Source organism: Falco biarmicus, chromosome 4, assembly GCF_023638135.1.
Source record: "Falco biarmicus isolate bFalBia1 chromosome 4, bFalBia1.pri, whole genome shotgun sequence".
In the NCBI taxonomy this organism is placed as follows: domain Eukaryota; kingdom Metazoa; phylum Chordata; class Aves; order Falconiformes; family Falconidae; genus Falco; species Falco biarmicus.
The window spans coordinates 29,226,256-29,251,598 of record NC_079291.1 but is presented as its reverse complement, the minus strand read 5'-3'; the positions used below and the strand labels follow the sequence as shown (position 1 = coordinate 29,251,598).

General features: G+C 50.2%; 2 protein-coding genes across 2 annotated transcripts; both read right to left on the bottom strand.

The window, feature by feature from the left end:
• Positions 1 to 1,965: 1,965 nt before the first annotated feature.
• TWIST1 (twist family bHLH transcription factor 1) lies at positions 1,966 to 4,199 on the bottom strand. The gene is made up of 2 exons (XM_056336680.1): positions 3,307 to 4,199; positions 1,966 to 2,624 (listed from the first exon to the last, which is right to left on the bottom strand). The coding sequence occupies exon 1, from the start codon at positions 3,917 to 3,919 to the stop codon at positions 3,350 to 3,352; it is 570 nt and encodes a 189-aa protein (XP_056192655.1). The 5' UTR covers positions 3,920 to 4,199; the 3' UTR covers positions 1,966 to 2,624; positions 3,307 to 3,349.
• Positions 4,200 to 21,354: 17,155 nt separating this feature from the next.
• FERD3L (Fer3 like bHLH transcription factor) lies at positions 21,355 to 21,915 on the bottom strand. The gene has a single exon (XM_056334297.1). It carries the CDS (start codon positions 21,913 to 21,915, stop codon positions 21,355 to 21,357), a length of 561 nt encoding a protein of 186 aa, XP_056190272.1.
• Positions 21,916 to 25,343: the final 3,428 nt, after the last annotated feature.

The window sequence follows — 25,343 nt, the reverse complement described above, 5'->3', positions numbered from 1 at the left end:
GGACCCAGGGGGGAGGCAGGGAGACCTGGCGGAGCCCCACGGACAGCAATTCGGGATTTTTCTCACCCGGGTGCTTCAGCTTGCTGGAAAGGGCTGACGCGGGCCGGGCCAGAGGCCTCTGGCCGGTTGCGACGGAGTCAGTCAGGTTTAAGACCATCAAGCGGAGTTGCTCCGGATTTCTAAGGGCGAGGACAGCCTGGCCCGTGGATTTTAAAATGCACTTGATTCCTTATTCGTATTTCGCAGGTACCCGTCCACGAAACGTGCCCTCCCGTCAGCACCGAGCAGCTCACCTCCGCTTTTCCCGAGCCTGCGGTCTTCCTAAAGGGGGGGGCGGTTTTCCCCCTTTCCCCGGTGTGATCTCTCCCCCCAAAAGAACAACCGAAACCACCCCCAACCCCTCAGATCCCCCCGCCCCACAAGCAAAGCCCCGCGTGGGCTGCCCCTGCCTCGCGGCTGTGCGGCCGGGGTACGCGGACGGACATTACCTCCTCCGCGGCAGCCGGGTCGCAGCGGAGCCGGGTGTTTCGGGAGGTGCGGGCCGCCGAGCGGGCAACTGCGGTGCCGGAGCGCCGGGGGGAGGCAGCGGCCCCCCAGGAGCTCGCAGCGGCTCCCCCTCCTTTCCATCACGGAGGGCCGCGACCACCAAAGCCCCCATCCAATTTCCAAGTCCCCGCTAATCCGGCAGTGCAAACAAGCGCTGCGGGCTCTCTACTGTAAACATTGCGCACTGGCCTGAAATATGCACGATATTAAATTCATAATACTGTTATGTCAGCAATAGACGGTAATATGTGGATATGGAAAGAAAAGCATTCAGGTAATAAAGTCAACTCAACCTGGGCTATGCAAACAGGCTCTGTTTTGCAAAAACACCCCATCCCATTTATCCTAGACACTGTCTGATTCCCGGCGGCAGGGTCCCCGTCTCCGCCGAGGACGCTGCTCGGCTCCCAGGGCCGAGACGGGCGCTTCGCGGCGGGCGCCCCTGCGCACCCGCGCACCCTTCGCAGCCGCGGAGGGGCAGGAGGCGCCGCGCCCCAGGCACGGGCCGGTGCGAAGCGCCGGGAGGTGAGCAAGTGACAGCAGAGACGGAATCAGCTGTCCGGTTATAAGGGCTGGGGTTTGGGGTTGTTTCGGGTTGGGGTTCTTGTTGTTGTTGTTGTTGTTTGAACAAGTTCCCTTTTCACCTTCCTTCCGAGCCCTCAGATCTGGAGATTTCCTCTCTCTTACAACTGGGGTCTCGCCGCACACCGGGACCCCACGGAGGGTACGGTGAGAAGAAACAGAGGCAACACGCGCCCTACATGTAGAAAAGAAGAGGGCGGGTTAGCGTATCCCTCGGTGCTTTGTACAACGAAAATGTGATCGCTAGACTATATATTATATAAAACCCTAGAGAGCAGGGCAGTCAAACATCACTTCCACCGGAAAACCCCACTCGCTAGACACTTCCCTATTTCAGTCTCACTTTCTCCCGCTTTGCCTGTGGATGGGTGAAGCCCTGTTTAAAACTGGTGCCTCTTCCTCGGGGGTATCAGCAAAAATACCTGCGCCGGGGCTGGGGAATGGGCCCTCTTCCTGCCTTGCAGCTGGGGGGCACAGCACAGCGGCAGCGCCCGAGCACTGCGGTGAGAGCTCCGCTCCCCGCGGAACTCCGCAGCGCCTGGCGTTAGGGTTAAAGGGGGAGAGGGAGAGAAAGAGAGAGAAGATAATATCTTGCCCCCCAAATGCAGGGAGCTTCAGCACAGAATAATAAAGCTGTCTCAATAAATAACGTGCCTGTGTCTGTCAGTAGCTAGTTTGTTTGCGTTTTTCGCCTGGTTTGTTTATACTAGTGCCCCCTCTCTCTTGGGTGTCTTTACAGCTCAACAAACAGGTATTTATCTCCAGTTCCAACCCTGAGTTCTCAGAGAGACCAAACTTTAAGGTTATTAAAATTTCAATCATATTTATTTATTGCAGAAAAATAATATACAATGATATTTACAAAACAATCATAAAAATAGGAATGCATTTAGACACCGGATCTATTTGCATTTTAACATGGGTCATCAATAAATAAATAAAATGTTTATTTTTTTCTCAGAGGAAAAATAATAATAATAAAAAAGTTAGGAACCGGGTATATAACAGCTTGAGCCCAGCTTATTCCCCCCTAATAAAAAAAAAAAAAAAGTTTTCATCTCTACAGGGATATTTTTTGGTTGGTTGGTTGGTTTCATTCAAGAATGAATAAAGTCCACAATAACGTATTTCCTTTCATCAGTGGCTCATAGGCACGACCTCTTGGGAATGCATGCAAAAAAGGCAAATAAAAAAAAAAGTTAAATTCCAACATTCTTCGTCAAAATTAAAAAAAAAAAATCGATTCAGACTTCTATCAGAATGCAGAGATGTGTGGATTGTACCGACGCCCAAAGGGTAGTCACTGTCCAAAGCCCTTGTCTCTTTCTCTTTCCTTAAGTGCTCCCCACGCCCTGCTTTGAATTTGGATATTGCTCTTCTAATTTCCAAGAAATCCTTGGTACATTTTTTGTTTAAGACAAGTAAAAAAAAAAAATCGTATCCAACTTCAGAGTCTCTAGATTGTCCATTTTCTCCTTCTGTGGGAACAATGTCATCTGCAAAAACCCAGAGAGGGCGGAAAACTCGTTACTGGAATGAAAGTTACACACCCATCTACCTACACCTCCCTGCCTCTGGAAATGCACACGTCGGGCACCAAGAGGGGAGGGAGAAGCCCGTGCCCCCGCCGCGCGGGCGGCGCGGTGGCCGTGTGACACCCCAGCCCGGCAGCCAGCGGTGGCAGGGCCGCGGGAAGGGGGCTGCTGGGGCCGTAGGAAACTCTCGCCGGGAAGCACGCAGGCGGACATGGATTCACTTCAAAATACGAGCAACAGCGGCAGCAGGAACCATCCCGGCGGCCCCGCTGGCTCCGCGGCGTTTGGCGAAGGAGTGACCTCAGGCCGGCCCCATCTGGCCGCGGCACACCCGCACCGCCGCCTCCCCGCCCGCAGCCCACCCCGCCGGCCGCCGGCATCGCCCCGCCACGCGTGGGCCCCGCGGGGCCGGGGACGCACCGCGGGCCGCGCAGGAGGAGGGACACGCCGGGGTGGGGGGTGGGGGGGCACCTCCAGCCTCCCCGTGCTCCGGCCGGCCCTGGAAGCCAGGCCCCGCCGGACGGGGAGGGCCCCTCTCGCCCCACGGCCACGCGTGCCCGGCCCACGGCGCAGCCAGCGGCCCCTCGTTTCCCCCCACCCCCCACCCCCCTTCTCCCCGCCGGTCTCGGTGTCCCTGCCTTACCTAGGGCTCCTGCCGGGGGGATGCGGGTGGGGGACGCCGCCTGCTAGTGGGATGCGGACATGGACCAGGCGCCCTCCATTCTCCACACCGAGAAGGCGTAGCTGAGCCGCTCGTGGGCCACATAGCTGCAGCTTGCCATCTTGGAGTCCAGCTCGTCGCTCTGTAAGACCTGGTAGAGGAAGTCGATGTACCTGGCCGCCAGCTTGAGGGTCTGGATCTTGCTCAGCTTGTCCGAGGGCAGCGTGGGGATGATCTTCCGCAGGGCGGCGAAGGCTTCGTTCAGCGACTGCGTGCGCTGCCGCTCCCGCACGTTGGCCATGACCCGCTGGGTCTGCAGCTCCTCGTAGGACTGGGGGCTGCCGCCGCCGCTGCTGCTGCCGCCGCCCCCGCCGCCCCCGCCCGCCCCGCACTTCTTGCCCCGCTTGCCTTGGGCCGGGCTGCAGGGCTCGTCCGCGGCCCCGACGGCACCGCCGGCGCTGCGGCGGCTGGAGCGCCGCTTGCGCCCCCCTCTCTTGTTGTTGGGCAGCTGCTGCCGGTCCGGCTCCTCTTCGCTGTTGCTCAAGCTGTCGTCGGCGGGGGAGACTGGCGAGTTTGACTCGTCCTGCTGCATCATCTCTGGGGGGAGACGCGAGAAGCGGGCCGGGAGGGGGGGGAGGGCAGGGAGAAGAGGGGGGCACCTAACCCGCCAGCTCCCCCTTGATCGGCTGCTTCGCTGGCCTGCGAGGAGAAGGAGGAGGAGGAGGGAGGGAGGGAGGGAGGACCTCACTTTGGGGGGAGGGGGGATGGCATCAGGATCCAAGAGGGGAAAAAAAAGCCAACCAAAAAAAAAAATCCCTCCCGATCCCTCCTTGGAGCCCCTTCGAGGTGTCTGGGATTGGGAGAAAGTTGAAGACTTGGAGGTTCTTATAGCTCCTGCTGGCGGAAAGTTTGGGGGCAGCAGTGTCATTGGCCTGACGTGGAGAGGAGGGACTTTTGCTGAGTTTTATAGGAAAGTTTCCGCTTCCCCCCCTCCACGCCCTCCCCCAATTATTTTTTTCAAGCCATTCACAAGTGATCTGGACTCCCTTCGCTCCCCACACACATACATCCTTACCCCAACCCCTTTCTCTGCTTCCCTCTCCGCGGTTTCTGCCCCAGGCTCCTTCATTTCGGATTTGGCTTTGGGGTGGTGCTGAGGGGCCGGGGCGGGAGCTTCTGGGGGTGCCGGTGCCCCCCCGGCGCTGCTGCGGGGGGCAGAGCGGCCCGCTGGGTGCCTGCGCTGGGGGCGGCTGCCCCAGGGCGGCGGGGGCATCCCGCACCTCTCGGGCTTCCCCCGCCGCAGCGCGCACGGCTTGCACTGAAAAGGAGGAAAGGGAAACCCGCGGGGCAGCATCCAGGCACATCCTAATTTTGTCCCGCTCTCCTGCACCCCGCGCTGCTGTCGCCGGGCGCCCCCGGGGTCCGGCGTTTCGAGGCAGCTGCACGTTTCTGGGCTGCAGAGGGGGGACGGCACAGCCTTGTCCCGTCCGGCCGGAGGACTGCTCTCGGAGAAAGCCATCTTCAGAGGTGGAAGCGGCGGCGAAACTACGCACTGGCTGCGTGCACACGCACCAGTCCTTGAGTTCGTCTTAAGAGAAACCCGGGAGGATCTGCGTCCCCAGCCTGGCATACCGGGAGACGGGAGGGCGCGCAGACCCTCCCTGTGGCTCCTGGCAGCGAGGCACACGCCGTGGCCACTCGCTTCAGTTCGCCCTCCCTGAAGGCGCCCGACTCCGGCACTTCCTGGGAACCGAGCTTATTTAGTTTAAATTCTCTTTTATGTCTGCAGCCAAAGCTAATTCTCCCCATCCCCCGCCTTTATGCCTTCTTCCCCGGTCGCTGGCAGCACAGAGCAGGTGGTGTGTCGTTTTAACAACAGCTCAGATTCAAACGGGGAACGCCTGGGAAGGAAGGCTAGAAATTGCCACCCATTAATAAATGGGGCGATGCACTTCTCCTGCTCCCTGTGAGGGGACCGCACGCCCGCGCTGCCGGCCTGGCAGTGACCGCTCAGACGGGGCATCTCCGGGTGCGGGGCAGAGCGGGCAGCGCCACCGCTCCCCGGCTGTCTTTGGGGTGGGAGGGCAGAGAGGGCAAACGAAATAGCAGAGCCGCGGTAAACCCCAGGGACGAAAAAAGCAAGGCTTCTGGAAGTAAGCTGTCATCTGCTCCGGGGAAAAGAGCCATCTCTTCCTTCTGCCTGCAGGCTCCCTGTCCTCCGGGCAGAGACCTCCAGTCCTGGGCACTGCGAGGGGCCAGGACCCCGGTGCAGCCGCCGCTGAGGGGCAGTGGGCCAGTCCCGGTGCGGCCGATGGCCCCGCTCCCTGCCACAGAGCCCGTTGGGCGCTCATTGCTGGCAGAGTTGCCCCACCACTCCTCCGTTAGCCCCCTGGGTGAGCTTTCCTCCTTGGGTCTGCCATCCCACAGCGTGAGCGAACAGCAGCCTGCCCTAAACTTTCTCTTTTGGGAAACAGCTGGAACCAGTACCGGGGGCGGGGGGAAACAGGGGCTGACTGACCAGGCAAGAGAAGGCATGCCGGCACACGGACAGTGAGTGAGCACAGCTCCCCCGGCTTTCAGCTTGTCCCTGCGGTGTGTGCTGCGACCTGTAGGCCTCTCCACTCACCTCCACACCACGGCTTGTCCCAGGGAGCTTCAGGGGTTCCCTTGTGTTGCCAGCAGCTGCTGCCCCCAAGGTAAGAAGAACTGGCTCTCCTTCCCCCTCCCTCTCACCAATTTTGGCTGTGCCCAGAGCCTCAGTGCTCCTCTGGGGTGTTGAGCAGTGCCATTACAGAGCAAAGGTGGGAAACAGTAGTGGTGAGCATCGGTAGGCAGCTCTGGAGGCTTGCCCGCCTGCCTGCCTTCCTTCCTTCCTTTCTTCCTTCCTTCCCCCCATCTTTCCTTTCTCTCCCATTCTTCTTATGCAAAAAATACCGAAGTGCAAAACCAAACCTGGGTAACTGTTATTACCTTGCTGGGAATAGGACACTGGGGCAATGCCTGGATGGTGGAGACCCACATCAGCAAAATCAATGGAAATGATCCACTGCTTGAAAGGAGAAAGGGGCAGTGTCTCCAGAGGTGCTTTGGCAGGAGCCACAGCTTGTCTGGGTCACCTGAACTTTGAATGCGATGCAGGACATGACCTGCTTGCCATGGGGCAGGAGGAGGGTGTGTGGAGGAGGGTGTGCAGAGGAGGGTGTGTGGGAGAGGCAAGGACAGGTGAAGAGGCAGTATTACATGGTTTGGAAAATCAGAAAACACAGAGAAATGTAGGGGGAGGGTGACCTTGAAGAGAAAGGAGGGGCTGACTATGATAGATGGTTGGCTTTAGGGTCAGTTACTCCTCAGGGAAACTGCAGCAAAAGCAACCAGCAGTAGTTAGCAGAACATGTACGGTGCTACCTGGGACCTGCGCACTTGCTGTATGAGCCATGACTACACAGAAACCCCTGTCATTTTCATTTTGGCTTTTGCTTCATCTTTGACTCACAAATCGTGCTCAGGAGCAAAGGCAATGAAGCCCATGCTCCTCCTGCCAAGACCCACCACAGGAGCGCAGGGGCCAGGTAAGCTGTGGTGGCAGCGGTCTGGCCCAGGGGGCATGCCCTTGGGCTGGCTGTGGGAGCCTGCCTGGATCCCCCAGGCCTACTGGTGGGCAGCAACCCTGCCCAGTGCTGGAGTGTGTGCAGCTGTGTCTGGAGGAGTGTGGATATGTCAGAGGGTCAAGTCCAGGGGTCTGTGTGAGAGAAAAACATACTGGTGTGCTAACATGTGAGGTGTGTCTGTGTGTGGGTGTGTGTGCATGTGTAGCTGATCTTTTGCAGTGTGCATACACATGTGTGTTGGGAAGGAAGGGAAGCAGGGATTGTGTGGAGTTTTAAAATCAGCTCTGGTTTAGCTTGAAATACACAGTTCTGGTGGGGATGGGGGTGGAGGCTTTGTATTCCACACTAAATCAGTAATCATTGTGTAGTTCATACAGTGTTAAATTATCTGTTTTGAACCTCCAAAAGGTTAGATAGACCTGCAGACCACTTTGGACCATGTCCTGTTCTCTGCTATGCATAGGCATGGCTTGGGTGAGGATTCCCCTGGCTCCTTGGGAAGGCTGTCAACCCTGCTTTGCTCTTTGGAGGTGGCAAGCAAAGCTGCACGCAGCTCCAGGGCCTTTCTAGGGATATTTCCAGGTCCATTCCTGCAAGGCTTCCCTAGGCCTTAGCTCAGGGAAGTGTGCGCTTTGGGATCAGCCCTTACATGGGGCACTGTTAGGACGCAGAGAACTCCAGCATTTTGTCAACTGTTCAGTAATGTGTAACACTTGTAAAGTAATCATCCCAATTACAGGTGTGGGTGTGAACATGGAGCTAAATAAATCACAAGCTCCTAGGAAGTAGCACCCATTAGCTGCTGAGACTCAGGTGGGGGCAAACAGGGTCTACCTTAGCCAGGCAGAAGCACCACAGCTTTGAGGGGAGTGGGCTGACAGCTTGATTCTTTCTTTTATTTTTGTTGAAGAAAGAGTGAAAGGTCTGATTTTGTCTGCCTGTTTATAAATCAGTGCAGAAGTGTGAGAACTAGCGTGCTCAAGATCTGGTGGTTACACCTTACAACGTTGCCCACCAATGTGTTTTGTGCATACATGCAAATTACAACCGGGTTGCAATAGGCTGTTCAGTATTCCCTATATGGCATGCATATACACACATTGTAATTTAGCTCTCAAAGGCTATTCACTGTGGTGAAACACCAAAATCTCACACTGGTGGGGATTCCTTGGGATATTCAGCGACGTAACTGTCACACACGTGCACACACAGGGACAGGCTCCCTGGGTATTTCATGCGGAAGCCTTCAGTCCGGTGTTTCCACAGAAGCTGTACCTTTAAGACCTGTTTCAAAGACCACTGAAATCAGCCGGTTTCCCCACCGGTGTCCATGGCCAGGTATTCTAATTCCTGCAGATGTCAAGTGAAAGCCTGGTCGAGGCCCAATGGCTTCCAAAGGGACAAGAGACCCACCAGCAACTTTCCGCGCTGACACTTATGCTGTGATTTGCTCGGTGTTGAAAGCACGCCAGCTCCACGTGCTGAGAACCCCCGCTGTGCCCTGCTGCACACCCGCGCGGAGCAGCGGCAGGCGGCCGGAGCGGGTGTGTGAAGGGGCTGAGAGCGGGGCCCATTTTTCTGCTTCTTTTTCTCTCTCCCCGCTCACTGCGGCAGCCCCACAGCCAGGGACGCGGGCGGGCTGCCGGGCCGCCCGGCTCTCCCTGCCCCGCCACCGGGGCCCGCGGGCCGGGCAGCTGCTGCGCGGCGCCGCCGGCGGGGCTGGGGCCGCCGGGCTGTGCGGCCGGCGACCACCGGAGGGCACGATTCCCCGCCGGTCCCCGCTCCGGCCGCGGCGGGCACGGCTCCCAGGTGAGTCGCTCCCCCCTCGGGCAGGGCTAGGCGGGCGTCCTCCGTGCTCCCGCGGCAGCCCACGTCCTTTCGGGCTGGGTCACGCCCGTTTCACCGCGCCCGGGTCTGTCGCACGGAGTCCTTTCGGCCACCCCCGAGGGTTTCCTCTCGCTCCGGGGGACCCGGCCGCCGCGGGGCCGTGGCTGGCCGGGGGAGTGCACCGGCACACGGATCCTCCGTGGACACACGGACGGTTCCCACTGGTGTGCTGCTAGCGCGGGGCGCTCTGCCTCTCGCTTCGTTCGGCAGCTGTGGAAAACAGAAGGGTAACACGGGAACCCTTCAAGGAATCAGTTTCCTTGCCAGAAGGACTGCAGCGACTTTTATTTTTCAAGCTCATTGTGATGTGGCCGTTTATCTGAAAGCCTAACGGCTTGCTTGCACAGGAGGACGTGACCGTGGCTTTCCTGAACTTCCCCGAAGCTCATCCTCGGCCTCCCAGCGCTCCCAGCCCCTGCGGTGCAAGGCCGGCCCAGCGCCCCCGGCGCCCCCGGCGCCCGACCGCCCGCGGGGCTGCGGCAGCGGCAGGGAGCGCTGCGCCGCCCTGAGCCCGGGCTGCGGCTCCCGTTCCCGCTGCGGCGTCCCTCCCTCTCTCTCTCCCTCTCTCTCTCCCTCCCTCTCTCCCTTCCTCCCTCCCTCTCCCTCCCTCCCCGTCTTCGCGCAGCGCAAGGCCAAGGAGTGCCTGTGTCCCGTTATCAAACCAGTGATCCCACAGGGGAGACAGGTGTCCAAACAAATTAGGACCTGAAAATTATTTGCAACCCGTGTTTTAATAGAATATCTTTTATTTATATGTGCTTTATTCGGATCCAGAATTAATTCGTGGCGGTGGGTAGGGGTTTTTAAGCAAACCACGAATACCTTGCTGGAAGCCTGAGTGGTATCCCCTCCTCTACCCCAGAGAAGACCAGTCCCTCTCTTCACAAGACATCAAGATATCTAATGCTGTGGTGGAGCTTTGCCCCTAATTGTGGCTCTGGGTCTTGTTTATGTGGTTTCATGTCTAAATCTGAAAAGACTGCTTAGTAAAACAAGCTTATCTGCACTCCAGGGGATGGTAGTTATTTATATTAATAATGGAACCAACTTACTATTTCAGCTCCTTTGATTTTTGGGTGGTTTTTTTGGCTTTTCCATCTCTTCCATCTTTCCTGAACTATGTAAATATATCTTCGTTGTATTTTTTGTATCCTCCTGCTCCCACACATTACTCACATCAATATATTCAATCTTTCAGTACACTTGGCCCATGGAAACTCCATAAAACTTCAGGCCTTTTTAACCACAAATTTTGCTTTTTCTTCCAAGGCAGGGGAGGGCACACCTTGGGCAAAGATGATGGATAAAGCATTCCACAAAGCTTTCTTCTTACGGGTGGACTCAAACTCTCCTTGCAGCACATGCAATTCGACTCAGAGTCCTATAGCCAGAATTTCAGCATGGAAGCAGGCTTTTCACCCACCGGCGATGTCTGCACCCTGGGGAAGAATCCCCTGTGTCTCCTACTCAGTATGGTCTCCTTTAGACTTACAGTCACTCTCGGGATTTCACAGATGAAGATGAAAAAAAGGGTCATGTGAGAAACAACCATGACTCTCAAGAATCCCATAGGAGTTTGTTAGACAGGGTAATAGGCTCGCCTTTACCTCTGGTAAAGCCTGGTGTGAGGGAAAAGACCTGGAAGGTCATTCTAACATACACATATGCTCTCCTAGGTAAATGGATTTTTTTTTTGATTGGTAGCCTGACTGAATGCCAGGTCTGCAAGTTGGAACCCATCCACCTCCTCCTCCTCCCAGCCTGAGACCACACAGGGCTGCTGACTGTAGCCACACAGAGGAGGGGAACCTGGAGGGGAAAGGTTCACAGAAATGAACACCCATCTCATTCTTTCCACAGTTACCTTACTTCTGAGGACAAGTACTTAGAGCTAGAAGACCTTTTGAGAGAGCAGAGGTTTATTTCCATCTCTGCTAGTTTGTATCCCCTTTCAGAACAGGCAGTCAGAGTGGAATAAAAGTTTATGTATTTCTTTCTAAGTGGGGAGTTGTAATTATTTTATGCTATGGGCTATCAGCTATGATGCCTAAAGATCTACTGTACAGCATTATCCCTCATTTTACAGCCCCAGTCTCATTTGCCTGCCTCTAGAGTACAAGGTGATGATTATTCAGGGTACCTTGCTCACTAAGATTGGTCTGTGCATAGGTCCACACCCTGGTTTTAATTTCTGACCAAAGGTCATATAGTAGGTCAGAAAATGAAGCTGATCTAGAGCACAAATCTTGGTTACCAAATTCCAAAGGCAATTTTCCACAAGAGGCAATAGTTTATCAATACGCTGAAGTAAATTAACACAAATTCACTCTTCATGCATGCATACATGTATGTATGTGTCTATCTATGTACTCTGACCTCCAGACAAGAGTCTGTATTTTTATCTATGCTGTATTGTAAAATACCATGTTGCTTCAGCTTCTGTCTTGGAATGTATCTATATCAAATATATTTTTATGCCAAAATCTTCTATGTGACCTTGCAGTACTAAAACTAGTTCCTGTCAGAAGCAGAGAAATACTCGCTTTACCTTTCAGAACATTTGTGCTTGCATGCATTAAGGACTTGGTCCAAAATCCTTTGATGTCAAGGGGAGTGTTTCAGTGGGCTTTGGATCAAGCCCTAAAATTGGTCAAATAAATCTGAAATAAAATAAAAATGAAAACATGTCCAGGCTAAGAGTATTGTTGAATAAAAAAAATTTCAGAGAGGCTGCCTTTGGATTAAAGGGTCAGTCATTATTCCTTAATATTTAGCTGAATTTGTAGAATTTTCCATGATTTAAAAATAATCCTTTACATGAAGGTTGTAATTTGTTTTCAGTTTTCAAAACATCCATATTTTGCTGCACAGTAGAAATGTGGTTGTTGACCTAGTAAGCACAAGGATGATTTGAGCTCAGTGGTATAGATATGGGCTGGACCTTAAACAGTAAGATATGGCCCAAATTTTCAAAGTCAGAGCAGACACTTCAGTCCAAAATACCCTCCTGACTCGAGGGTATGTTCAGCTTTATGTCTCAGTTCATATTCGAGCCATTGATGAAATTTTCTAATGTCTGATCTAATGTTATTCTTTGCTGTTACACACTTCGCAAAAGGGATAATGTAGCTCTTGGTCACAGCAGATGTAATTAATTCAAAGGCAGAGAATGTTCAGTAGAATATAGCAAGGGCTTTATTACAAAACAGTGAAGTTTACACCTCAGTTGGTAATCCTTTTCTCTACAACAATACATAGTATTTAAAAGCATACTTTTTAATAAAAAAGAAGGCAATATAAAAACAAATTACAGCCTTACAGAGGCCGCACTGCTTCCTTGTAGTCATTGTATCAGAGGTTTGGGTAATTTGAATGATGTATGTCTGCAGGAATTTTTGCTGAACGAGGTTTATTTGACAGTAAAATGGTCATCGTTCCTTTCAAAGAGATAGAAGTTTGATCAATTATGTTGCAATGGCTTACAGCCATATGCTATCTACAGTGACATTTATGATCTATTTTGGTTATCCCCAGATGGCCTTCAACCTAGCTATTATCTGCCAGCATGTTAAACTTTTGGTCAGTGGAAATCCTTTAGTGTCTTGGAAAGACTCATGATGTCGTCTTCTGGCCAGATTCCGTTATGGCTAACTACAACTTTATCTACATTCAACGTATGTAATTGAGTGGCTGTGGTATGGCACACTGTCAGTTGGCTTAATTTCAATCAAGAAAGATAATTTTCTGTATTTTCTTTCCTATAACACTGTGTCATGTTGCTGTACAAAGTGAAACAGCTGCCACATTCTCCTTCTCAAAGACGCATCCCAGAATGGGCTGTCTCTTCCGAGCGGACAACGTAGCCTCCAATTTGGCAGGTAAAATATTGCAACACCAAATCCTTCCATCTGTGGTTTCATGTTGTCAGTTCATTGCAGGAACTAATAGTCTGGTCTAGATGTCAAACTATCTGATTTGTTAGTGTAGCTGGCAGGTTAACTGTCTACGTCTTACCATTTCCGCACAGAATTCTCTGTGGGTAGTTAATTTCATCCAAAAAAGAGAAAAAAAATAACCATGTTTGAAGATTAGATGTGCTGTTGGGAAATTAAGTTCTTAATGCTAAATCACATGTATAATAGGAGGTACTTCATAATTGCTCACATCAAGGGTAAGGGCCAACCCAAAGGCGTAGAGACAGGAGGGAAAAAGGCCATACAGTCACTCAGCTGCCACTACAAGAAACAGGCTTTGTGTAGGTCAGAAGCAAGCTATACTGCTATAAAGAAACAGAAGATGCTCTTTCATTCCTTGTGGTTATGGGAGTCATTGTATTTCTTTGCGCATACCCCTCCCAAACTGTTCATTGAGGCAAAAAAAGGATTTCCACTGCTCCTTAAGTCATAGAGGTTAGGAAAATATTACATGACAAGAAGTTCCTGTTAAGCTCTGCTCAAGAGCATTTGCAAATGTTATCTGAAATCTATGCGGGAATATGTGCTGCTGCAAGGACACTGAAACTGAAGGGAATGGACTAGCAGCTCCCCAATAACAGCTGTGGCACTGCAAACGATGCAGATAACATCACCCCATTTGCAATACAGATGCAGGACAGCAGTGTCATACAGGTTGTAGTAGCATTATACATAGAGTAGAAAGAAACCACGGCAAATGCAGCTCGTGTTTTTCCTAGGTTTTCACTGACTAGGAAACCTCCCTGATGCCGCCAGCATTTCCACAAAGCTGTTGTAAGGCAAACATTACCAATCTCCTTGTCTACCTCCTGTCATTTAAAAATGTGTCATTGGATGTTTTCAGTAAAAGAAAAGATTTTCGGCATAAAGCCTCCTCTTTTCATCTCTGAGGTCACACTGCCTCTTTGGGGTGATATTGGGTGTTTCTGTGGTATGGAAGTGATTCAGAAACCTTCCCAATAAACAATGCTAATGACCCATAGCTTCACAAAAACTGTTTTGGGAGAGGAAGCAGGGTTGAAGGAGGTGTCATAAGAACTTTTCACTTTCTGTGCCATTCTCAGCTACCTAGTATGTCTTTTCAGATTGGAGGCAAAACCCACTGACCTTATACTCCAAAATCCTCTCCAGTAGAAGACTTGGCTTATGGGCTGGATCCTTCAAAGGATTTGGCCAATGGCACGTTGCAGATTCATGCTTTTACTGCTCTCAAAGAGAGTATGATGAATCTTTGTTTTTTTTTCAGGAAATATGCTTGTGTATTTTAAATATGACAAGTACCATATGTTCTCATCATAGCTTTGGTAGAACTCCTTTCCAAGGGAAAACCCTATGCTATACCCAGTCTATGGGTATGACAGTTGTGATCTGAGAGGGTATACTGTAATCATTCCGTTCTGGGATGTGTGGAAGATATAACCGTGAGAATGGATTTATGCTAATGTCAAACCATGTATGGTTGACAGAATAAAGTAATGGACATGTGAATGTCTCCAGATTTAATACCTTGGAGCTGGTAAAGGTGTTTTTGGCAACAGGACTTGAACTCCATCTTACCAAGGCTTGGTTTAGTAGTTCAAGCACAGTTATCAGTACTTCAGTGAAAGCTCCATTTGCTCATGATTAAAATTTAGGTTCTATATGTCAAGAAGGTGGCACCTGATGAGGACCTAAACTATCAGTTTAACCATACTTGGCAACATTCAAGATATCTGCAAAGAAAATTTGAACTGGCTCAGATGTAATATGAAATGAATTCCACGCGCCTTCAAGTAAGGCAGGGAAAGATCTGAGATAGCCCTTCACTTCACAGTCTCTCAATCATCTTTTTCCTTTTTTCTTTTTTCCTTTTTTTTTTCTCTTCTTCATGACTTATTCATCATCCTACAACTTCTCTTGCATCTGCTAGTTTGCAGAGTTATGATAGTTAAGGATGCTGTGGAATTACTGCAGTGTTCTGGCATATCATTAAAATATGATTAAAAATAGATTAAAACATCTTTCTGTATATTCACTTAATGGTTTCTACTTTTTGTTTTATGTGTGATAATACTAACAACAAAAATGTGAACTACTTAAAAGTGTAAGCACTCCCAAATGGCCCAGATGATATTGCTGAGTCCTGGATCTCTGATTCAGCTCAAAGTTATTTAAGAATAATTTTTAAACTATTCCTGTACTACAAAAATTTCCTGCCAACTCAATGGCTTAGTTACGTACATTATTCTAAAAGACTTCATAGGAGCTTAGATGGCCAAGATCAGGTCCAAGAGCACCTTGAAACATCTGAAACACTTCAGCATTTGGATAATTACATACTTTTGGGGCCAACCCACATTTCTCTTTGGAAAATGTTTCCCCTGCATGGCTGCAGACAACAGATGGATCATATGATCTCTGCATTTGGAAAGATGGCATAATTCTGGCAGACTGTCAGTTAAGTGAAGGGGGCTGATTTCAGATCCTCATTAAGAAAATATACAACCACGCGGAGTGGACTGAATGGCAGAATGTGATCACTGGCGCCAGCTTTAATAGAAATTGTAGCACACTGTTGCAACATGAAATCTGATGTGCTGTGGCTGGATCTAGCTCTACTGGGTTTTGCGTTCATTTTTCAAACAAATGCATTTTAAAGGAGACATTTTTTGTATTGCAAGGGTCCTCAGTTTGCCAGGAGAGAGAGGAGCAGAGCAATGGAGGAGTAAAAGGGGAATTCAAAGGGCCACACCAGCTCTAGGGCCGAAGCAGGGCGTCAAGGCTTTTTTAGGTCTTCCCTTACATTTGCAAAAGTTTATATGTATTGTCTGTCTATTGAAACTTCTCTTTATATTTCTAATCTCTCATTGTATTTATTAGGGGGGTTGCTTTTTGCAACTGGCATTTTACCCAGAAACACCCACAGAGACAGCATGACCCCTTCCCACCACATGGCTTTGGGAGCAGCACCCAGTATCTCCTTTGCACCTGCATTTCCACAGAAAACCAACCCTGCCAAGCACCTAAGAGCCTGAGTGGGGATCCCAGGGCACTGTAAAATGCAATACAATTTTCCAGCATACTGGATATGAGCAGTAAGTGCACTGTAGTCACTAATCATAGCTGAAGAGAAAAGGGCTGATGGAGCTGCACACCTTCATTTCACCATCAAAGACAAAAATAATTGCTATGGCTTCAGGTCACCGCTTTTACATGCCCTTTGTTTCAGCAGCGACCTCCAAAAAATCAGGATCTTTATATGATATCTTATCTTTGTAATGCAAAAAGTGAATGATCCTAAATCATTGGTTGTTGTTTTCAAAGTCTTTGTTAAGCTACCTTCTACCCAGATCAGAGACATTATCTACCCCACATGAACCCGAACTGTTCAAGCAGTGATAGTGTTTGCTGTGGTATAATTATTCCTGTATCCTTTGTGCTATAGTCACCACTCTTTCCTCTAACAATTATAAATTTCAAAGGTCAGAGTTCATTAGCAAAGTTAAAGACTGTATAGTAAGTAAACAATGCTAGAAAAAAAAGAAGTATCAACATCTGTTTTAACTTCTCCTTCTCTCAGTTCATGTATTTATGGTGAAGATCCTCCTCTTTGCTGTGCAGAAAATCATAAAATGTACTACCTTCCCTTGAACTTGGCTTGGAGCAAGACAAGATGGAACTGGAAGTAACCTGGGCAATTAGTATCTTTCTTCTGCTTTCAGAGCTAAAGAGAGACAGTTAAACCAACAGAAGGCTCTTTATCTTCCTTTTTGAAATTATGGCAGTGCTATAATAGACCAGGCCTAGCACCTCAGGGTGCCTGATTACTTTGGTTTGAAATAAAGCTTGGTGTGACAATAGTGAAGTCTGTCTTTCTGCACTGCAATCACTGTATGTGGGAACCATCCTAAACCCCTCAGTGCAGGAGGAGATGGCCTGAGTCCCAGTTAAGGCACTGAATCCTTGGAGAGCAGTATAAACCACACTAAGATAATACAATGCACACAACAATTTGAATATGTTACAGTCCTTACAAGTATATATATCCATGTGAGAACTGATGATACAGAAGCAAAGCCTGCAGGATTGCTCCCCTACTTTGACTTCTCTGAAGGAACAGGAATTTCAGGTGTGTAAGGACCACTGGACTGGACTGTGGCTGGTGATCAGTGGAGTGGTGGCTGTAAGAAATTTCAGGGCCTTAAAATTTATTGCCAGCCAGACCAGAGATTACACCTGAAACTAGGACAGAGAAGGGAAAAAATAAAATCTGGTTGTAATACAGGCAAATTTTAAAATAATATATGAACTGTAGTTCTTAAAAAGCCATATTTTTAAGGCAGTTGCAGTTGAATATTTTTATTAGGTCAATTCTTTTATTCTGGGTGTACTGCTGTGATGAATGTTCATTTCAATATCTGAAACAAGCATGCTTTTTGGAGTAAAGTTTAATAGAAAATAATCTGAACTGATTATATTTAGCAACTTTTTAGAAAAGACAACAATTTTTACTGTACTACAAAAAGACTATAACCAGCATACCTATCCATCCTTCTAACTGTTCTGTTATACAAGTAGAAGGAAAAGCTTGGCTGTTATTGTTGCAGATTGGTAGTATTCAAGCCTAGTAAACCCAGCAAATTCTTAGGCAAATGGGGACTCAGCATGCACAGTAATCACATTTTAAACCTCAGTATTTTGGCTATTTTTAATATAAAAAAAAAACACAACAAAAAACAAAAGGACCAAGTTCATTGAAAGGACCAAAAGGGCTACATAAAAATTCTCTTTGAGAAGCACCACTGATCTGAAGGAGAACAAAAATAAATCAAAGACTCTTTTCTGTCACTTTTGCTTAGTACCCCTATGACTTCAAAAACCAATTTATTTTAAAGTTTGTAAAAGAAAAAAAAGAGTGTTGCTAGACTAAGACTTCACTTATCAAGTTTCATCCTGGAGGGAATTTTTATAGCTGAGTTATAAACCCTCCACACTAGAGTGTTTATAATGGAAACGCTGACAAATGCGATAATAAACACCAATCATGGGGCCATAGTAGCTGGTCAGAATGTGGATGCAGGAGTTTGCAGTGCTATCATAATATTTTGTTCTGTTTCCAGCACTAATTTGCTTAAACTTTCTTTCAGGTTGAGCAGCTGTAAAACAAGATCAGCCTGACTATAGATTGCAAAATGATTTGATTATTTATACTTCTCTTAGAAAGCTTGGAAATGTCTCTCAAATGTGATTTCATTTAGGCTTATTTTTTGGTTTACATGTCTGAATACTAATTGTAACACGATAGCTTCAAGGGAACTCAGCTTTCTACCAAAAGGCAGCCTTCAGTGGGCAAAGAGAATATAAACAAACCCGCCACAGACCAGGATCTGAAAATGGGTTATGATCAAACAGCTCTAAGGCTTAAAAACCCCCTTATTATCTTTTCCCAGAAGTAATTGACACTGTCAGATTTTGTTCTTAATGTGGTGATAATGGCATGGTGCTTTGGGGAGACCAAGGATGGGTTGGCCTCAGCCTTGGTGGCAGCAGGGTTTCTGAGCAAGGGAAAGGCCTTTCACTGCAGTGGGTGAAACCCTCACCTCGCTGAAGTTAGCAGCACTTTTGCATTCACTTCATTAGGCCCAGGGTTTCACTGGCTTCCCAAGCCTGACATGCTTTTGTATTGCACCATGACTCCCAGACTAGGATGCAGCTGTCTTGGATTGAGATGGGGATAAGGGGAGAAGAGACTCCACAGCCTTGTTATTTCAGAGAGATGGGATTGTGCTCCAGCAAGAAGCTTCTCTGCAATGTTTCCATAATTTGTTTATATTCTCAGCAGACTGAGCTTCCAGGACTTTGACGCATCCGCATGGGCCAAGTGATGGGTCAGTATGGTACCTTGCTGTTTTGCTGAGCTCTTCATGGGCATAAAGGCATGCTTTAGTTTTCATACAGGTGTCTAAGAAAAAACCAAACATCTAGACTACTGTCCTGCTTTATCTTTGCCAGTTCTGGAAAAACATGAAATATAAAAAAATCAAAGCCCCCTTCATCAAGTTCTTAGCTCCTATAAATCAATGTCTTACTGAGAGGCTTATCCAAAATCTTTGACGTAACACGAAATGCATCTCTATATTCTGTCTGTGCTGTTTGCATATTGCGTTCATTGGTTTATAGTGCAACTGCATTTTTTAATTTTTAATGTTATTTTTAGAATCAGTGGCTCATATAAGAATATTACTACTGTTCTGTATTGCTGCTGCAAATTTTCCAGTGATCCGTTAAAGATCAGGATTCATAATGCAGATTTTGATTTGTAATTGAAAATAAAATGTGAGGTTTTTTCTGCTTTAACATAAATATGAACAAATTCCAATGTTTTGTTATTAAACCAAGAAGAGAAAACCAATAATTTTTGAATTATCTGTTACAGACATGTTTACATTATGAATCTCTTAACTAAGACTCTGTGTGCTATAGAGTTGTAATTTCATCCAGTGACATGAGCAAGAAAAAATACGAAAAGGTATGTAAACATGCTGTAGAAATCAAGTTGTATAGAGATCACAGAGAAATGGTGCTAAGAAGTGAATATTAAATTGTGTACTTCATTGTCCTTGAAGAATTTGTCTTCATCATTTTGCTTGAGACAGTGGTAACAGTAAAATACATCTGGGTCATGTGGACAGTTGTTGATTTTGGAATATTGTTCATTCTTAGTTCTTTTTTTCACTTTATTTTTAGAAAAAAAACCCCACAAAACAAAACCCAACAAAACCAAACCAAACACAAAACCATGTGAAGAGGTGAAACATCCCAGTTTCTAGAGAGGATCCAGCTGTGTTAACTGTCCAACTGCCTCTTGGAAGAAAAGCATCCTGACAACTGGAAAGCAGATGCAATGTGTGGAGTCAGGGAGGTCAACAGAAACTAGTGGAAAAAAGAAACCAAGGAAACAAGTGAAAAGAGTAAGAATATTGGAGTATTAATACAGGATATTGGATCACTCATGATAACATTAAAGTGAAAGGAATGAGAAAAAGAAGGGGAATCACCACAGGAGCTGACAAAACATGAGAGAAGAAATCAGAGACACAAGGGTGCAATTTAGACCTTAGCCATACTAGCCTGAATCCAGGGTAAATCTTGATTTCACTGATGTCACGACAATTGTATGCAGCGGAGACAAAAGCTGTCCTGCGAAGTCACGCAGAAGCAGTGCGTGGGTGGGACACCGGCTCCCCGGGCTGGGGCAGGCTGGGCCGGGCCGCGTGCTGCCCGCCTGCTTGCGGGCACGAGGGGAGCCCCGGCCCCGGCGGTGCGGGCAGGTCCCGGCGCCGGGGGAGCGGCGTGCGGCGGCAGGCACTGCAGGAAGGGCCGGAGGGAGGCCGGGGAGGCTTCCAGGGAGACCCCCGGGCCCCTTGCCCCTCTCGCAGCCCGGCCACGGCCACCCCCTCCGCTGCCGGTCGCCCTGACTCTCGCCCCGGTAATAAGCGGCTGGGGGGCGTTAGTAGGTAACGCTAAAAAAACGGTCCCCGCCGGGAGCCCTGTCCCCATCCCCAGGGTACGGCCGGCCCGGGCTTCCACCTGCCCTCCCGCTCCGGCTTTCCGGGTTGTTTTTATTTATTTCCTCTCCTCGAAGCAGTGACACGGGGGGGTGGGAGGGGGGGGGGTGGGGGCTGTGGTGGCCGGAATCCGGTGAGAGAGTAAAGGTCTCCGCCTGACCTCCCCAGAATCAAAGCCCACAAGCTCACACGTTTTCTCTCTCAGGAAACGCAAACGGCTTCCCAGGCCGGCCCCGCCGGTGCCGCGGAGCCTGCGGGGCGTCCCGGCCAGCCGCCGTGCCGTGCCGAGCCCCGCCGTGCCGTGCTGAGCCGTGCCGTGCCGAGCCCTCCTCCGCCAGCTCCCGCCCGCTGCGAGCCACGGCGCCGGCCGCCCACACGCAAGGACGGAACTGGTCCCGGGAAGAAAGCCGTGACAACAAACGGTTGTGTCCAGATGTTCCGCTTTACTGCCCTGTGACACACGGCATGGACTTGGCAGGCTGGGTTTCAAAGGGAAGGGAGTTACTATTTATTTTTTTAAAAAAGCAGAAAGCGCGAGGTTAAAATGCGCACGCCGGGGTTGTGCCGGTCGCCGGCGGGCAGCGGGGCGGGCAGCTGGAGCCCCTGGAGCCCCTGGAGCCCCGCTCTGCCACGGCAACGGCTCCGCGGCCGCGGCCGAGCCTTCCTCGGAAGCAACAAATGGCGAAAGCTGTAGAGCAAGCGGGCGCCGCAAGAGAAACCCAAGGGCCTCAGACCTGCATTTTCTTCCCTTCCCTTTACGCAAATTATATATATTAGCAAATCTACACATGCGGAGCCTCTCCACCCCTCCCCACTCCTGCCCCCGCCCCCAGCGCACGCTACCCCAAAGGCTCCTCGTTCTGCATCCCGCACCTCCGCCGTCCTGGCTGCGGTGAGAAGCCAAGGCAGGAGCCACAGCTCCTGCGCCCCGAGGAGACAGGCGCCGGCGCCACCTGCTCGGTGCCGTGCGGGGTGCCCGGCCCCCAGCCCCGTCCCGCTGGGCCCCGGCGCTCCCTAGCTCGCCTCCTGCCCGCCGCAGCCGCCCAGGAGCTCAGTCATGAAGGAGATGTACACTATGGCCAGGCGCAACGTCTCTATCCGGGAGAGCCTCTTCTCGTAGGCGAAGGTGGGCACCTTCTTCCTCAGCTGATCAAACGCTTCGTTGAGGTTGAACATCCTTTTCCTCTCCCGTATGTTGGCAGCCTGGCGCTGAGCGTAGGTGATAACCCGCTTTCTCCTGGGCCTGTCCAGGAGGGAAGCGCAGCGCATCCTCTCCTCCTCCTCTTCGTCTTCGGGATCTCCATCTCCGAAGGCAGCCAGGGGCAGCCCCCGGGCCATCCCCTCCCGGAGCGACAGGGCTCTGTCCCCGAAGGCAGGCCCGGAGGTGACTTCGCAGAGCCCCAGGCCCGGCCTGGCCCTGGGGGGAGCCTGGGGGGTGCCCAGGGAGAGGTCGGCTACAAAATCCAGCACCGAGGCGCCCAGCAGCCCCTCCGGGCAGGGCACTTGCGGGGCTCTGCCGTGCAGCTCATCCAGCAGCCCCGGGCGCTGGTGGGCTGGAAAGAGGCTGGCTGACATCTTACTTCAGAGAGGGCTTAATCTGGTCCCCCATCCCCAGCCCCGGCGGCGTTAATATTTATAACCCCCCGGATAACAGGATTAGCAGGGCTAGAAAGAGCGGCTGTAAAATTTCTCGCCGTGATGCTGATGAGAGGAGACAGGCAGCCCCCTCGGGGACGCGTGGATGCTCCCGAGAGAGAAGTCCCCAGCGAGTCAATCCTGTCACAGCGATCAAGGACAGTTCCTTCTTGGCAAAACCCTCCGCTCTTACCTGCTGAGCACTTTTGTCTCTTCTTACACACCCGCAACCAAACGATTTTCAGCCTCTTTAAAGCCCGCAGCCGCAAAGCCGGGTCCTCACTGGGCTTGTTTTCCTGCTTTCTGTCGGGATCTCTGAACCTTGAGAACCAGCCTGACAATTGATGTCGGGCAAGTGCATGTATGCTTTTAATGATGTCCTGAAGAGGGGACCTGCACGCAGAGGGTCACCGGGGAATGTTTACCCTGTATCCCAGCGCAATGGGAACTGAATGACAGGACCTCCATTAGCCTAAGTAAGCATTGTAGGGGACCCGATATTGCATTCCCAGTAGTAACTGTTGGAATCGTCTCTCCATTCCCCCTAAATCCCCTTCAGCTAGAGTTCAAACATCTTTCCGGTAAAAGGCAGCTTCGTAAAGCTCATTTCGGTTCAGGCAATCTCAAAGCACTTGCTTTGAAACACCTTCCTCCTGCCCATGAGTCGAGGATAAGCTGATCCTGTTCAGGGCAAGCGGTTGCTCTTACACCTTTGGCCGGTCGCAGACGGCGCACAGAGGAATCAGCCTGACTGCACGCACTGATAACGCGGGACACGTAGCGCAAAAGCAAAATATCGCGAAATGCCTATAAACACACCCGCACACCCGACACCGCCGAATACCTTTCTTTGATCAAGGTTTCCTTGGGGACGGACGTGGGGGATTGTTTTGCTTTTCTCTTGGGAGGCTGGAAGAGGTTAGGGCTCGTGTCTTCACCCTCCCACACCACGGACTGTCCCTAAATAAACAGCCCGGCCCCGGCAGTGCCTGGCAGTGTGGGACACGCCCGGGTTGAATCGGGTGGGTTTCCTTTGGCACCCCACTTGTGCACACCGGAGTGCCTGGCCGTCACCCCCGCGCTGCCTTCCTAAAGCCTCATCTTCGCCTTTGTCATGCATTGTCGCCACTCTCGCTTTGGGGCTAATTAGTCTCTAATTTCTAAAGGGATTTCAAAGCCTGACAGATCAAAGGAGGTGGGTGGGGGCGGCCGAAGGCTCCCGCTCCGCGAAAATCCTGCCCCTTAGCCGACGGGACCGCAAAAGTTTCTCACCGCGGGCCGGGATCTGCAGTCAGTTACAGCACAGCGAGCGAGCCACGCATCCCCTTTTCCTGGGAAAGACGCGGCGGGAAAGACCCTTCCCCTCCCACTGCCCCCCGCCCCCCGCGCCCCCCGGCTCCGCGGGCCGTCGGTGGCGGTGGCGGGCCGGGCGCTGGCTGCGCGGCGCGGCGCGGCGCGGTGCGGAAGGTGAGCGGCCGCGCAGCTACCTTGGACAGCTCCGGGGCGGGCCGGCGGCGTGCGGGGGCCGGCGGCGCGGCGGCAGCGGGGCCCTGCTCCCGGCGGCCGCCCCGGCCCGGCAGCCCACCGCTCCCGCCCGGCCGCACCACCTCCGCTGCCGCTGCTCGGCGAGGGATCGGCGGCGCCGTGTCTGCTGTAACGATCTACCGGCGTGCCTCAGGCTAAATAAAGAGCGAGTAGCGGGGAGACCGCTTTTGTTCTTCCTAGAGGTTTCTTGGCGAGAGTCGCTCAGAGACGTGCTTACTGGTGACAAATACCGTTCATTAAAACACCTGGTGAATGAACTAATGAGGCAAAGAGGAGCTCTAAAACGTCTGTTAAGAGAAGCGTTGACTAGAGAGCACCCAAAAGTAACAGTGATTTGAAGAGCTCTACGTGTTGAGTGCTATATAAAAACCTCGGTGGAAGAAAGATCAGATAGACATTTATTATCGATCCGCAAAGGAATGTAACTTTCTTGAGCTCGTTTTAGGAGTGGTTGCAAGTATTTCGTTTAAAGACACGGAAGTATAAATTAAGGACAGATGCCAGCAAAGATGTGTCACCCCAGGGTGCAAAATTATCGGGGAAATACAAATACTTCAGATAATGAAAGAAATGAATGGAGAAACGAGATTTCATCATCTCTGTGTCAACCTTCACACGAATTTACCGTCGTGTGGGAAACCAGTGTTCAGAAGATGGTAGAGCAGCCCCTCACCAACGTGTCTTCAAAAAAAAAGTCCTGCTCACATGTCTAACTTCAGATTTTTGCAGGACACCAACTACAGAGGCGACTGGAACCAGAAGCACTTTATATTGCAAGAACATTTAGGGAGGAGGTTGTTGAGTCAGTACTGCACTGCAAAGCGATCTAACGTATAACATAGAAGATTAATGCAGGGTGTGCTTGTCACTGAATCCTTAAAGGAAGCACTAAAGCCAGGACTAAGCCAGGACTGGGAGGTCCTAGCAGCACAAGACTTGCAGTCGAGGTGAATCGTCCTGTCAAACTGATCCTTTTTATTGCTGCTTTGTTTTCTTCCCGCCCTCCCCCCCTATTTTCACTGAAATATTGGTTTTTTTCCTTATATTAAGTATTTTAAATTATGTACAATAAGCTCAGTGAACTGTGACTGGAGGTATGTTTTTGAACATTTTTTGATATTTGGTGATTTTTATCACATTGGGGAAACTGTGGAGCTGAGGCAATGCATAATGAATATCCAATGCTGCAGGGGACAGGTTTGCAGTGCACAGACAATGCAACAATGCAGGGCAAGCAGGAGCAACTCTCATGAGAGGCTGCTTTATACTCTGAAATCTCAGACCAGATTAGGTGCTCAAATGTGCATTCTAGATTTGTTTTGACTAAAAATAAAGTTTGATCTATGATTGTTTACCTTCCCTCACCCACCTCTTATCCTACCTTTTCATTTCACTTGTTTGTCATAAAAGAATTTGCTCACAAGATGCTTACAGGTGCTAAGCACTGACAACTACATCTTCAAGCCACTCTGCAGCTATTTCCAGAATTATTTTTCTTCAAAAATATCTATGATATGATTCTTGATGCTCATGTGGGGTTTGGGTTTAAAACTCAAACCATAACAGCTTTTCTGATCTATTAGTCCTATCAGAAAAGCATATATATCCTCTTCTGCCCACCCCTGATTATATCCCAGTTGTTAACAATTACAATTTTGAAAATCAATGTCTCTTAACTAGTCTCCCTATATAACAAATCCAATATTGTTTGTACTAGCAGGAATGAGGGCAACATGCATTTTAATTCAGCTTACTTCTATGGAAATAGTTTTACTGTTTTATAACCTTCTGCTGATCATTTTCCACATTCTCACACAGCAAAA